Here is a 13952-nt window from a genome sequence, read left to right as displayed (position 1 = left end):
AGTCTAGATAGAACATTTCACTGGTTAAGCGCTGCCCATCACCGAATAGCTGACAAGTTGGCCTTTCATGGCACTATCAATTTTCCGTATCATGACTCTATAGATTTTTGCTATACGATTCGGAAGTTTTCGTCACTTGTAAACAAACCTCTTCACTCAGGGGTAAACAATTTTCCTACGCTGCTCCTAGGAGGCCTAAAGGGGTCTAAAATTGCCTCAATTGACCCAATTTTCTCAACACATGTACTTCCATTCATGTTCTTCAACGTGCAAGCCACAAAAAAAAAACTAGATCATGATTGATGACAGGTCAAAAAAGATGTTCTCCTGCTGCTTTTTGACACTTATCGTGAATGATGAATATACAACTCTTATAGGAGTATGCCACCTCAAGTCGTACTCAACTGACTTGAACAAGTTTAAAAACATGTGTTTTCTGCCTGGCGCAGGCTAGGCTAATTTAGTACGACGATATTTAGGGCTTTCCCACTGTAGATCGACAAAATGGAAGAATTAACAGCTACCAACGACTTGTCAAACAAGGGAAATAAACAGACAAATAAAACAGGTTTGCTTTTAGTCGGATTCACTGGAGCTGTGGCAGTTGGTCTTTCGGTTATCTCAGCCCCGTTTGTCCTACCAGCCTTTCGCAAGTTTTGTTTACCGTATATACCCGCTACTAATGAACAAGTTCGCAATGTGCTAACCGCCTTGAAGAATAATAGTCAGAAAGGATCTAGGTTGGCAGATCTGGGCAGCGGAGATGGAAGGATTGTAAGTATATGTAATGCATGACACTGAAAGTGGGCTGTACAGTCTGAAGTGCTAGTTGTATTGCTAGTTAGACTTATATGAGACTGGCAGACATTACCAGGCATCTGGCAAACAACACCATGACTGCTTAACTGAATAATTTCCCGCAACCTTGCATCTCACAGGTTATGACCGGGAGTCAATACACAATGATGTAGTAAGTTAAGGCCGTGGCTATTCTTACCACTAGTCGTAACAATTATTTATAAACTATTCTTACGACAAAGGCAAATTTCAAGCGCAGTAAAGTAAATAAAGCAACTGCGCATGTAGTAGGGGTAACCCTAAACATAACCCTAAACCTCCATCCTAACCCTGACCGGAAATTATTGTTACTCCTTGTCGTAAGAATAGTACTCCTTGTCATAAAATTAGCAACTGCGCATGGGTAGTCGGAAATTATTCTTACGACTAGTCGTAAGAATAGCCATTCTTAAAAAAAGCTGGAAGTGTGTGAGTTGCAGGGTATTAAATTGCTCCCACCTTACTAAGTGGTGGCTTCGTTGCCACTGTCAGTCTATGCTAGGGAAATTTTCTTAGCAAAATCACTCTGGTCGACAAATTGCATGCTTTTGAGAACGACTCAACATCGTTTACAGATTATATTTTGAAAACTTTTCTTCTAAACTGTACGACCTTAGTTTGCATAGTGGCTCCTTGCTGAGGGCGGAGCCAGTGCATGTAGTTTTTTTGTAGTGGAATAGTTTTCTAGAACATATTCCCGCAATTGTGCCGACTCATTATTTATACTGAGAATGATTTGGTACAGGGGTTAGCCATGTAGCAAACTATTAAGAGGTATTGAAAGCCAATTTGTTCCTCATAGACATTTTATAGTTATGATAATGAGAATACTTTATCCCATGCATTCCCAGCACCCATGATTGACTGGGTGCAGTATTCAACTACCCCCTCTACCTCCCCTCTAGTGAGCCCTAACTCCTGATCATCCAGATATATTCATATTCTCATCTGTTAGATGGGATGTCTATTGTACAGTGGCCTCTCATGAACAGAAATTGGAGGAAACAGCTAGCATTTCATCTTTCAAACAATATGGTCTTACATTTTACTTGTTAAAATGATAAAAAGGTGCTTCATATAATGACAGCTCTGTTTATATGGTTATGACAGCCACTTTCTAGTTTCCTAAAGCCTGTGTGATTCATAGGTTAAAATGTGTGAACTACAAAATGCAACTATATTGTAATTACAGTAATGGCAACCTTACAGTATGTGAATCACAGACAAAACTGTGTGTTTTCCTTGTATTCATGTCACTGCTTTATCAGTTACTATAATAAAACAAGACATACAAAAGGTGAAACAATAACATTCATGGCAAACTTAACATCAGGAATAAGGATTACAACAACATGCACTTTCTACAACTCTATTATCCCATTTTGTTTTTCATAAACAGCACTTGCCCTAATCTGACATCTAATAGATTATTGTCAACACGAATGCAGCGCTTGATTGCAGTCACACGTTTTTCACTTCATATATTTGTTTCTTCACAATTTAAATGCAGAGAAGTTAAATAAATACTGTTAGAAGGTGTACAGTCCTGTTTGAGGCTTAGGCCTGCCCACACAACTTTACAAGTTAACCCTTGGTCATTGGTAACTTGTCACACCCACACCAATTCAATCGATCTCTCCTGGGGCACCACGGTGCACCACATCCACGTGTCCCCTGGGGGGACTTCCCACAGTACATACTATATAAGTTACCTACCAGCAATATGTCATGACCATACTGTAAGGTACATTGGTAACCTATAAATACAGGTGCATTGGTAACCTATAAATACAGGTACTGTGGTAACCTATAAATACAGGTACTGTGGTAACCTATAAATACAGGTGTCAAGTTTTTGAGGGAAATTTGAATCCTCCGTAGGCTAGGGAGTTGTTGTGTTTTGCGGTCCAACAAGTCCGCCGTAGTTTGCTTTTGTTTGTAGATATGTAGGGCAAGAATGAGCGCTACGCATAGGTGCGTTACGAAATTTTAGGCGTGTTACGTAATTGTCTTGTAGTCTGAATTTCAGGCTGGTAGTAATTAGCTTCCTGCTTTGTATAGCGCGAAGACGTTGGTAACAAAAGGGGTAGGATAGTGAAAGAACCAAGGTATGTGCGGGTATAGTGTCATTGTCGTATGGAGCCACACCAGAGAAAAGTTGGGTACAGTCCATCGTAGACCTTTGCCATGTAACGTGTCTTTTCCCCAACGGTCTGACTGCGTTAGTTTTCGCAACAGCTAGATAGCTGCCTCGTTGCCAAAATCACTTTCAAGGGTTATATATAATATCTGAGCAAGGGCGTCAGAGTATAGCGAAGGTAGATTAGAGCTTTATTAGGAGGAGTTTCTGCCTGATGTCGAGACGCCAGACGCTTGTCGAGACCAGTTTCCTGTTGTGTGTTTAGAGCCATTTTTCCATCTAAATGGTGAGTTACACGTTTTCTTTTCCCTTAGAGAGAGAAATACTGTATTACAATATTAGGAATGTGTAGTAGCAATAAAGATTATTGTGTGTACTGACTGTCACTAGCTTGATAGGGTTGTTTTTGGTCATCCCTGACATGGGGTGAATTGGTATGTTAATTAGGGTCGTGATTCGGGTCGACAGACTGATTCACTGTGGTTTTAATATTCGGTGGCCGAAGAAGGGTAATAAATGTCATCTGTATTTCATCCTGTAGGAGTATTGTATTTAGGGAGCATTATAGAGAGATTAGTGATAGAGTAGTAATGTACGTTGGAAGTACTGCTCTTTAAATCCCTTATATATTTATCGTTTTCGAGTTGCAACGTCAAAGTCAACATAAGACGATTGAACGTTCAGGCTTGAAACAGTATTTTGACAGTTTTGACAAGTATCACATCGTGTTTTAGTGTTTGATGTTGTTTTCAGGCTTTTAACTTTGGGCTGGGACACGAGTGACGTCGCTCGCTTGATTATTGGTCTACATCTCACGCTCGGGTCACGAGGACGGGTGAACATCGAGACGTTGCCGGTTCTCATGGAGGTTTGAAACTGTGTTGGCGAACCGTGAATTATTAGCACGTGACTTTGTCATAATTGGCAGATGTTTTAATCGTTCAACGAACTGACAGATACCCGAACATTACTTCTGAACTTCTAGACGCTCCTGAACAGTCCAATAGCTCGATGCATTTTTTTTAACAAATGATTAGACGAAAGATATATTTACGTTGTTATGCATGTGATATTTTGGGAATTTAAGCTGACTTGTCATTGAACGTTGATCCACAACCTAGCGTCTTTTAACGACTAAAAAGGAAGCCTAAATTAAGAAATAAGAATTAAAAGAAAGAGAATAACAAAATAAGAGATTAATATTATAAGAGTGCAAGAATTGATTGAGACATAAGTTAAATGATAAGGGCGCGGCGTATATTTTAGTAAGATAATTTAAGGTATTTTTGTGTCGGAAAATTGTAATTTGTGATGCACCACACTAATAGGTTAATTGTTTAAAGTAATTAAACGTAGAGCAAAGACAATAAAATATCTTTATTGTGGGTTTTTGTTTTGGGTGTAGAAGGGCTCTAGTATACGAGAGAGATAAGGTATCACCCTTCCAAGGTGTAAAAGTTGATTGACCCATGACAACAGGTACATTGGTAACCTATAAATACAGGTACATTGGTAACCTATAAATACAGGTACATTGGTAACCTATAAATACAGGTACTGTACATTGGTAACCTATAAATACTGCAGAGCATTATCTGGAACAAGACACCAACATCCATGTGATGTCCATGCATTCACACTGGAACAAGACACCAACATCTATGTGATGTCCATGCATTCACACTGGACCAAGACACCAACATCCATGTGATGTCCATGCGCTTACACTTGAATCGTTTTTTTAACTGTTCCTGCTGGTTGAGTATTTTGACTTCATGTTCTTTCAGGTGATAGCTGCCGCGAGGGATGGCTTCAAGTCTCATGGTATCGAGCTCAATTCATTTCTGGTTCTTTATTCCAAGATATCGGCTAGACTTGCCGGTGTCAGCTCTCATGCAACATTCAGGAGGCAAGATCTTTGGAAGGCAAACCTGCACAGTTATGATAATGTGGTGATTTTTGGGGTAACACAAATGGTGAGTACTGTATCTACAGGTATCATGTGAAGAACACTGTAGATCAAATTTCCCTTCACTCCTTGCATTGAAACTGTTTCGCTAGTTAGAGGAAAGATGCAGTACTTAAGTATTTATGACAAGATGCTATATGAATAGTGCATACAGGTAAATGTATCGGTCACTAGCAAAATTTGAAACTGCAGTTAAGCATCCAGGGCAAAAGTTTCATGCAACTCCTGTAGTATGCGAGCTATTTTTATTTGAAGTTTGCATATTTATATTCTGAGCCCCAAAATTGTCCCAATGTGGAGACTGTGGAGACTTGGAGCAAGCAGGTGTGATGTCATAGATTGACTTGGAGCAAGCAGGTGTGATGTCATAGATGCACATTGATGAGTGCTGACAGATATTTTGTTTTTCTTTAGTTTCCACACCCTATTGTGCTTTGATGTAAGATATATGGCTACAGTGGTGTGACGTTTATGTAATACAAGTGAAGTGAACAGTTGTGCATATATTATATTCTGTTAACTCATTCAAATATGAACTTTCATAGTTGTGCATCTATTACATGGCACTGTTTGCATCAAGTTCACATTTGATGAGAATATCATAAACTTATAACAAACTATTCTGAGAAATACAAAAAAAACATGTAGCAATTGAATATAACCCTTGCACCGGGATGCTTAGATTATATATTCCTCTTTTTGCGACATTTTGTCAAAAGTAAAATTGACCTCTGAACCATCCATTTAGTACTGATCAATTTAACTTTTCAGACCTTTTAAGTGAAGCAATTACTGTAGGTAGACCTGTTAATATTTAGTTAGTGAGCTCTAACATGTTATCCTGTCATTATTAGAAAACCTAGTAATATTTGGAAACACCTTCAGGGTTTTCGAATACATTTGTCAGCCATTATTGGACCAGGATCAATGAAGATCAAATCGTGTGTTGAGCTTTTTATTAAATAATAAATATTTTCATGTAAAATGTTGGACTCAGGAAGTAATAATGGCATTGGCTCTGTGGCATGACTTACATGCACATGAGAGTTTGCTTGACCAGTGAAGGATCGTTGTCTGTAGGTTGGTAGTACTGATTTCATTCTTTAAATGATCCTGCATGATAAAATACAGTTCCTGGAAACAATAATTTTGTCTTTTTCTAATATGCATTATATACTTGGAGAACGTCTAGAAATAATAATGATGACACATTTAGCTAATGTGTTATGTATTGCATTATTTTATACTCATTTTGGAAAAATTTTTAAATTTTTCTGAAAGTTCTTCCCTAAATTATGTTTTGTCGATAGTACAGTACTTGTAGTAAATATTATTGACAACATAAATTGGTGTAAATTTTGTGATGAGGTTTAATTAAAGGTGTGGAATAGTGGATTTTTCACAAAATTTGAAGTCAAAATGGATTCAGCAAGATTAATCATGTTTGTCACACTTGGCAGAGTGTGACAGTGAACTGCTCAAGTATGACAACTTTTGTGTTAATCCTAGTATATTTTTTCCATTTTCTGGATTTGATCAGGCCCGGAGAAAGGGTCCATTGGGGCCTACAGTATAGCCCCTGGGCCCTAAATCAGTTAGGATAGGGAGGCCCAGAAACATATAGAGGGGTGCCAGGGACATACAGTATGGGATAATAAAGATTACTGTACTGTAAAATGAAGAGTGCCCAAGTGGGGGAAGGGAGGGAGGGGGTGGGGGAGTGTGGACCCTCTGGCTCAACTTTGCTCTTCTTGCCTTCGGCTGTGACATTTTAGCAGAACTAACGACTCTATCAGTAGCTATAATTTCAAGTATGTTATGAACAAGAAAACACTTTGACTGATGTCCATCAATATGACGTTTTAGATTTCATGTAAGAAAGATACGAGTTGAGTCATGTATTTAGTAGTTACTGAATTAAGTCCTATATGTACATCATAGCTTAAATGTAGGTTTTTGCATGATCACCATGTTTTTATTTTTCTCTGTCCTTTTTACTCAGATGGAAACACTTGGAGGAAAGATGGAAAAGGAGCTGAAAGATGGTTGTTTAGTAGCTGCTTGTCGCTTCCCAGTCCCTGATTGGACGCCAACGAGAACTATTGGTGAAGGTATAGATACAGTATGGTTGTATCAGATGCCACAGAGTCTTACTCCAGAATTGAACAAAGATGAGTCAGTCTCCTGACACAAGATGACTCAGTCTCCTGACACAAGATGAGTCAGTCTCCTGACAAAAAGAATCTTGAATTAGCTTGAACGTTGTGGTAACTATGCATTGGAGAGCAGAGAATGTAGGCAATATTTCATTTGGATCGTTATCAACGGAGTGGATGAGGAAACTGTAGACGAGCCTGAAAGCCAAGTGACAGATAGAAGCAGAGCTTCACGTAAGGGCCAAAGCCAAACTTACCGGATTGTGGTGGGACGGAATTTAATAGACCACATCAGGAGTGTGCTACCGCCATTTTAGAATGGCCGCATTCCATGGTTATGCGAGTTATCATAATTATTTTTATGATTACAGAACTTTGGTTAGTTGTTCTCATGACCATGGGTGAAATGAGCCTAAGTGGCAATGTTCAAATTCCTGGTATAGTGATGACCATTTTTGGCTTTGGCCCGTAATGGGTCTGTCTAAACCATAGTGATTTGCATCGACATCAGAAATCATTTTCTACATTTAGAAGAAACCAGCTTGTAAGGTAGCAATAAGTCGATATAAATGTTCAAAGTGATGTGGTCTCTAAGGCTTTGTAGAAGTTGGAACTAGGTGAAAACTACCTACACTGGATGGCCGACATGTTTGGCCATTTATGAGACCTTCAATTTCCTGTATCATGGCCATGTTTACTTTCTTTACCAGATGACAAAAGGTTCTAAAGTGTCTTAATTTTCCTCTGTTGTTATGCTGCATAAATATGGCACATTGCTGTTCAACCCCTCCCCCCCCCCCCCCAAAAAAAATAAAACTCTTGAAAAAGCTTTTCTCCTGTTGCATTTTGGCACTCTTCCTGAAAGAGAACATTGGTTAGTGGATTGATAAGGACTATATTTGGGTTATGCCACCCGTAATACCTTCAGTCATGTACGGACACTATTTTGGTTGAGACATCAGCTCCCATTACAGAAGGTAATTCGTGGAATAGACTATTTAAGTATATTTAAGTAGCCGGTGAATCTTGAAATCCATAATGAATGTAGAAAATATTTGATGGCTGATTGCTTGTCAACATTATATCATAATACATATAGCTTTATATTCAATATATATTTGAACCTGAATACTTGAAAATACTGAAATATAAAGGAACATATCCAGGTATTAGTGTTAATAAAATACAGAAATATGAAATGATTATCGAATAATATATCATATGATATTGTAGCCCAATACCCAACTTTATAGCAAAAATGTGAATAACAAATGGCTTGAATGAGTACTGTATCTATGAACAGATATTTATAAGGAGATAAAACTCCAACGATCATCATCAACTTACAGTATATGATAGACACCTTTGTGAAATTCCAAAAAGGTTCAAATTCTTTTCCTAGTATGGAGGTAGAATTGTCACAGTGTTGAAATTGAAAGTAATGCCATTCTTATCTCTTGTTAAGAGTTTCAATATTTTAGATTCAATATTTACAAAACCAATCTCCGTAATATAGGAAATAAAACATTATAATAAATAACAGAAAAACATTATGGAATGATTAACTTGTGATATCTCTCAATTGAAATAAGAATTTTCTTAGCTGCTCGCTGAATTTGTTCATCACATTCATCTCTTTCATGAAGATCGCTTTACATTTACATTACATTACATCGATGATGAAAGCTGGGTTTGTGTTTCCTGAAAGCATAAAAGGCAGTGGCGGAGCTAGGGGTATTGGTCAGGGAGGGCGAGAATGGTCTGTAGGGGCGCTTTCGACACTCTCTAAGCAGAGCGCCACCATAGGTTGGCGCGGAGCGTAGAGAAATTTTTTTGAGTAAAGATACTTCCTAGATTGCCGGAAATGACCCTTTCCTTGCTAATTTGTAGATAAACAAAGAATAAATAGGTGTCATCGCCAACAAAATGTGACAAATGTCAATAGGTAGATGAGAGCGCAATACAAAAGTCAATAATCGCCAATAAGTAAAAAGCTGGAAAGGGCGCCAGCAGTCCATTTTAGTCCGCCCCCCACCCCCCCCCCCCCTTGACTGTATGGATGCTCCGCCACTGCTAAAAGGCAGTCTGAATGTACTTGCTATTATGTAAAAAGCATGATAATAAAACTTATAATTGCTAAACTTTGAAAATGCATCAGTGTGAAAGCATCTGATATCAATTGCATCGTTTTACTTAAAATTCACAAAATAGATGACATAAAATATGTTGTTAACTAATAGACTTGTAAGAGATGACTTATATTTCAATTTAACTTACTTAAGAACAGAAAACGAACAAAGAAAATGACATGCATTGTCACATCATCTAAGCCCGACGCCATTTTGTTTTTCTGTCAATGCAGTATGACTGTGTAGTTCCATAAAAGACAATGGCTTCCAGATCAATAATTAAGATAGATCTACAGCAATGCAGTAGCACATTTATCATATCTTGTAAATATTGGCACGGAGGTAAGTAGAAGTCTCATGCCCTTTTGGAAAGGAGGGACACGTCATATTGTATGTATGGCATATTGCACCTAATTCTTGCCCATATAAAGTTTTTAATATTAGTATCGTACTGTATATACTGTATTGGCCAGGAAGGACAATTGACATTTGACGAAACTGGTTATATTGTACTGTCCAGCTTATATTGCTCTTCGAACAGAAGGGGCATACATGCTATTGTAGGTTGCCAATTCTTATATAATTGCATCAAAAAATCACATAAAGACATTTTACATTGTTTTCAGACCTGACCGGTATAATACGCGACTTTGCACACTGTTTTTCTTTATATTTGCGCTATGTTCATGTTTTCTGCTTGATTTATAATTAGAAATTCTTCGTCGTTGAATTTACATACCAAAATCTGAATCACATGCAGTGGAAGTAACCAGGTATATAATCTAATATGTTGACAATTTCAGTTTAAGTTGAACAAGCGCTCGTTATAATTTAGACTTCAGAATACAAAGTTGGACTTGAATCTGATTGTGTACCTGTCCTTGATGTACTTCTCCTGAAACTCTTAAACCCCATCCCATTGTCGCATAGAGTTATCTCCATGAAACCGTTAGATTCAAAAGGCAATATACCAGCAGGAATTCCCATGCCCAGAGGTTGCTGAAGGATTGCAACAACATTTGTGTTATCTGTATTATATTCTGCTATAGCCCATCTGGTGGTGGAATTTGTAACATCAGAACCCGCCGTTGCCTGCCCAGGTGCGACCCATAAAACGAACCAAGCAAACTCCAATTGAGTAGTAACCCGTTTGAGGACGTATTTGCCTTGATTCCTTCCGTCTTGGTATAGCTCACTGTCGGACGTTTGGTCATTGCCTGTATATTTGCAAGGGGTGCGCAAGATGTGCACTGGTTTGAAGTCGTGTCCTCCAATTGCGGTAGGACATGACGTAAGGAACCCGCACTGCCTCTTGAAGTTGGCTTCGTAGACCATCGACTGGGACTCGCAGACGAAGAGAGTACCGTATTTATGCGGACACATACTGAGTGGAGAATATAGGTCGTTGGGGATCTCAATGAAAAAAGACAGTATCCAATTCTTGTCAGGGTCGACTGCTACAATACGAGTTGTTGATACACCAATGAAAAGCAACTTACTGGACTCGTCAAATTCCATGCATCTGATTATGGAATATGTTTTATAGCATATATCACCGTCTCTCCCGGCTCTTTGGGACGTACCAGTTTCCATGTCAAAACAGGCCACACCCTTCTCTTGGCCTAGAAAGACGCAATTGCCAGGATTCACAGCGAAGCACAGTTTGCCTTCTTTTCTTTCTTTTGCACCGTGACCCTGAGGCCACCGGAAAGAAACAAACCAAAAGATATTCTTCAAGTGGAGACCGTTCTCGCTGAGGACATTCCCGATATAAATATTGAAAGAAGCTGCATCTTCACATACCACTATAGCATCACGTGACCCATTGCCTGTGGGTTTTATACCTATACATTTTGGTACCCAAATTTTGCCCAATTGGGATGCCTGCTCGCTCTTGGAAGTTGGTGCAAACGCAATTTGGTCGACTTCATGATGTTCGTGGAATCGCGCGTGATGTTTGCGCATGTTCGACAAAGTTTCTCCCAAGTATTGACCATCAGTGAGAAACTCGGCATTTCCACAGCTTTTTCCTAAAACTTGCTTGATAACCGCTTGAGAAATTTCGACACTCTCTCGCCAGTCGGAAATTTCATCTATACGTACTTTGTAAAAATGAAAGACTCTACTCTCAAATTTAGCGACCTCTTGTAGCAACTTTTTCTCTTCCTCTTCGATTGCTTCTTTGGCCCTCTTCGTTTCATTCCTTATACTTTGTTTGTGGTGCGTAGTGCTTTCACGAATGCGTTGCAAGGATGTCAAATGTACTCCAGCGATGTCCGTACACTCTCGCAACATCGTGTCGCTCTGCGTCAGACTGTGTGTGAGCAGTTGGTTGGTTCGGGCGATTAGTGTCTGCAAGCTTTTGTAATCATGGTCTGGACGTGAGTGTTTTTCTTCTGTGCATCTGAAACATATAAGTGTCTTACATGTGTCACAAAACAAACTCGCCTGATCCTTAGGGTGTGTTGGACACATCTCGATCTCGGCGTCTTGACCAGGCTTCTGTAAAACTTTCTTTTTAATCTCCCTTTTGAATTCGTTGATCGTCAAAACGTTATGACCGTTGATGAATGACCATTTGGAATGAATTTCAGCGCAGTCGTCACAAAATAGCTCTTCACATTTTTCGCAGATTTGATCAATTCTTAGTTCAGAATTATGACACTCGCCACACGTCACTTCCTGTTCTTCTTTGACGTTGTTCTGTAATTCTTCAAGACGAACTAGCTTCTCGTTTAAACTACCGACATAAAAATTTGTCGGCAACCCTGCCACACCGCTCCCAGGAAGATTTACATTTGCCCGGCAACTCGGACAAGGGAAAGATATGCCTCCTTTCTTCTTTGCGTACAGATCCAAACATGATTCACAAAATGTGTGGAAACATGGTAGAATTTTGGGTTGCTCGTATCTGTCCATGCATATGGCACATTTGAGAAGGTCTTCACTGATTTCCTGTACCAGATCGTCCGCCATTTTGCCAGTGCTCCTCTATAGTAATACTGAAATCACAGAAGTTATACGATTCGTGCAGAGATCACCAGTTGATCGTTGTTCGGCGGTCAAAACTTGGACATCCAAATGGATCAAAACAGTGATCAAATTAAATGACGTCAACTTATTTCCTTTTTTGACGAATTTATGTAAGATTAGTTTTTTTGTTTTCAGTGTCTTGTATGTGACTTTGAATGTCCCAGTTCGATCACGTTAACTATAGTTGGTGATACTGCAAGTTCGCTTGTAGGATCCAAACCCTCAAACATTCCATCGAATGCACAGCACTGCTGTGGTAATAGCGAGTCTTATATTGAGATTCGTCGATCTCACGTTATGCATAAAAATAAAAATCATTTAATATGCAGTAAATCGATAAAGAACTTACACCTCATGGTGCGACATCACCAGCAGGTGTTCTGACGTCACAATGACAGTTGACAATTCTCTGTATTAGATACATTGTGTAGGCTTTCTTATTATTCGTTGCATAGCCTATTGTTTTAACTCGTAGGGCCCTACTTGTGGGGTGATGTAACGTGATGTAATCGCTTAGCTATGGTTTGTAGTTCAATCTTACATCACAATAAAATTAGCACGAAATCTTTGCACGTGCTCATTGTGGTTTAAGATATTCGTTATTTGAATAATGTATTTATAAAACAATAAAATATAGTATTCAAGTTTTTCTTTTGCTGTCTCGAACGTTAGGTTTACTGTAGATTCGTGAAATTTGAATTTAATTAACTTTAAAGGGTTTGAAGACTCGCGCACAAAGAAACGTCATGCCGGTAATCTGACCTAGTTTCGAATGAAGTGTAACAAAAGTGTTATACACCACCATCGATCCCAGAAAATACACACACAGCTTGCTACCGTCGGTAATTAGACACATGCTCATTATGGTTTAAGATATTCGTTATTTGAATAATGTATTTATAAAACAATAAAATATAGTATTCAAGTTTTTCTTTTGCTGTCTCGAACGTTAGGTTTACTGTAGATTCGTGAAATTTGAATTTAATTAACTTTAAAGGGTTTGAAGACTCGCGCACAAAGAAACGTCATGCCGGTAATCTGACCTAGTTTCGAATGAAGTGTAACAAAAGTGTTATACACCACCATCGATCCCAGAAAATACACACACAGCTTGCTACCGTCGGTAATTAGACACTAGTGTACAGTCAATACATACAGCTACGGTCAATACCCACAACAGAGTGTACATAGCAGCGATGGACATCTCGGCAGGGAGATGTTATGGAACTCCCTGACCTCAGGTCCAGATTAAAGATATTAAGGTATCACGTTTCATTACTGTCTGCATTTTGTAGCGACAAGAAACAAACTTCACTTGCAAGCAACGGAAAGTTAACTTTTTCAGAGGGTGGCGGTTCGGGGCGTGTCTTCAATACCTTTAAGGAAGGAAACACTGTCAGGTGTACGGTGGAGCAATTCATAAGCGCGCGGTATACTGCACTAGGATTATGTAACACAGACACTTGTTCTAATAATTGTCAACTCAAATAAAGATTGTTGTAAACTTGCATAGTCTAGTTAAGTTGGCATGAGTAAAGTGATTACGGTTAGGATTAATTGAAATTTGTAATCAATGTGTATCACTGGTAAATCGTTCTCTAGCCACCGGGAAAGCGTTCTATATAAATACCCCTTTCTTTTTCACAATCTTCCTTAAACGGCCAAGTTTAGTATACCACCAAATTATA

At 38.8% G+C, this 13952-nt stretch overlaps 2 protein-coding genes across 2 annotated transcripts; one reads left to right on the top strand and one right to left on the bottom strand.

Moving 5' to 3' along the window:
• Nucleotides 1-215: 215 nt before the first annotated feature.
• LOC139973370 (ATP synthase subunit C lysine N-methyltransferase-like) lies at nt 216-8987 on the top strand. The gene is made up of 4 exons (XM_071979994.1): nt 216-774; nt 4765-4953; nt 6949-7136; nt 7183-8987. The coding sequence occupies exons 1-3, from the start codon at nt 505-507 to the stop codon at nt 7132-7134; spliced, it is 645 nt and encodes a 214-aa protein (XP_071836095.1). The 5' UTR covers nt 216-504; the 3' UTR covers nt 7135-7136; nt 7183-8987.
• A 146-nt stretch (nt 8988-9133) lies between these two features.
• LOC139973369 (uncharacterized) lies at nt 9134-12241 on the bottom strand. Its single transcript, XM_071979993.1, has one exon. The coding sequence runs from the start codon at nt 12205-12207 to the stop codon at nt 10063-10065; it is 2145 nt and encodes a 714-aa protein (XP_071836094.1). The 5' UTR covers nt 12208-12241; the 3' UTR covers nt 9134-10062.
• Nucleotides 12242-13952: the final 1711 nt, after the last annotated feature.

Source organism: Apostichopus japonicus, chromosome 9, assembly GCF_037975245.1.
Source record: "Apostichopus japonicus isolate 1M-3 chromosome 9, ASM3797524v1, whole genome shotgun sequence".
NCBI lineage: Eukaryota > Metazoa > Echinodermata > Holothuroidea > Aspidochirotida > Stichopodidae > Apostichopus > Apostichopus japonicus.
Note: the sequence above shows the minus strand (reverse complement) of the source record. Positions and strands in the feature narration are given on the sequence as shown.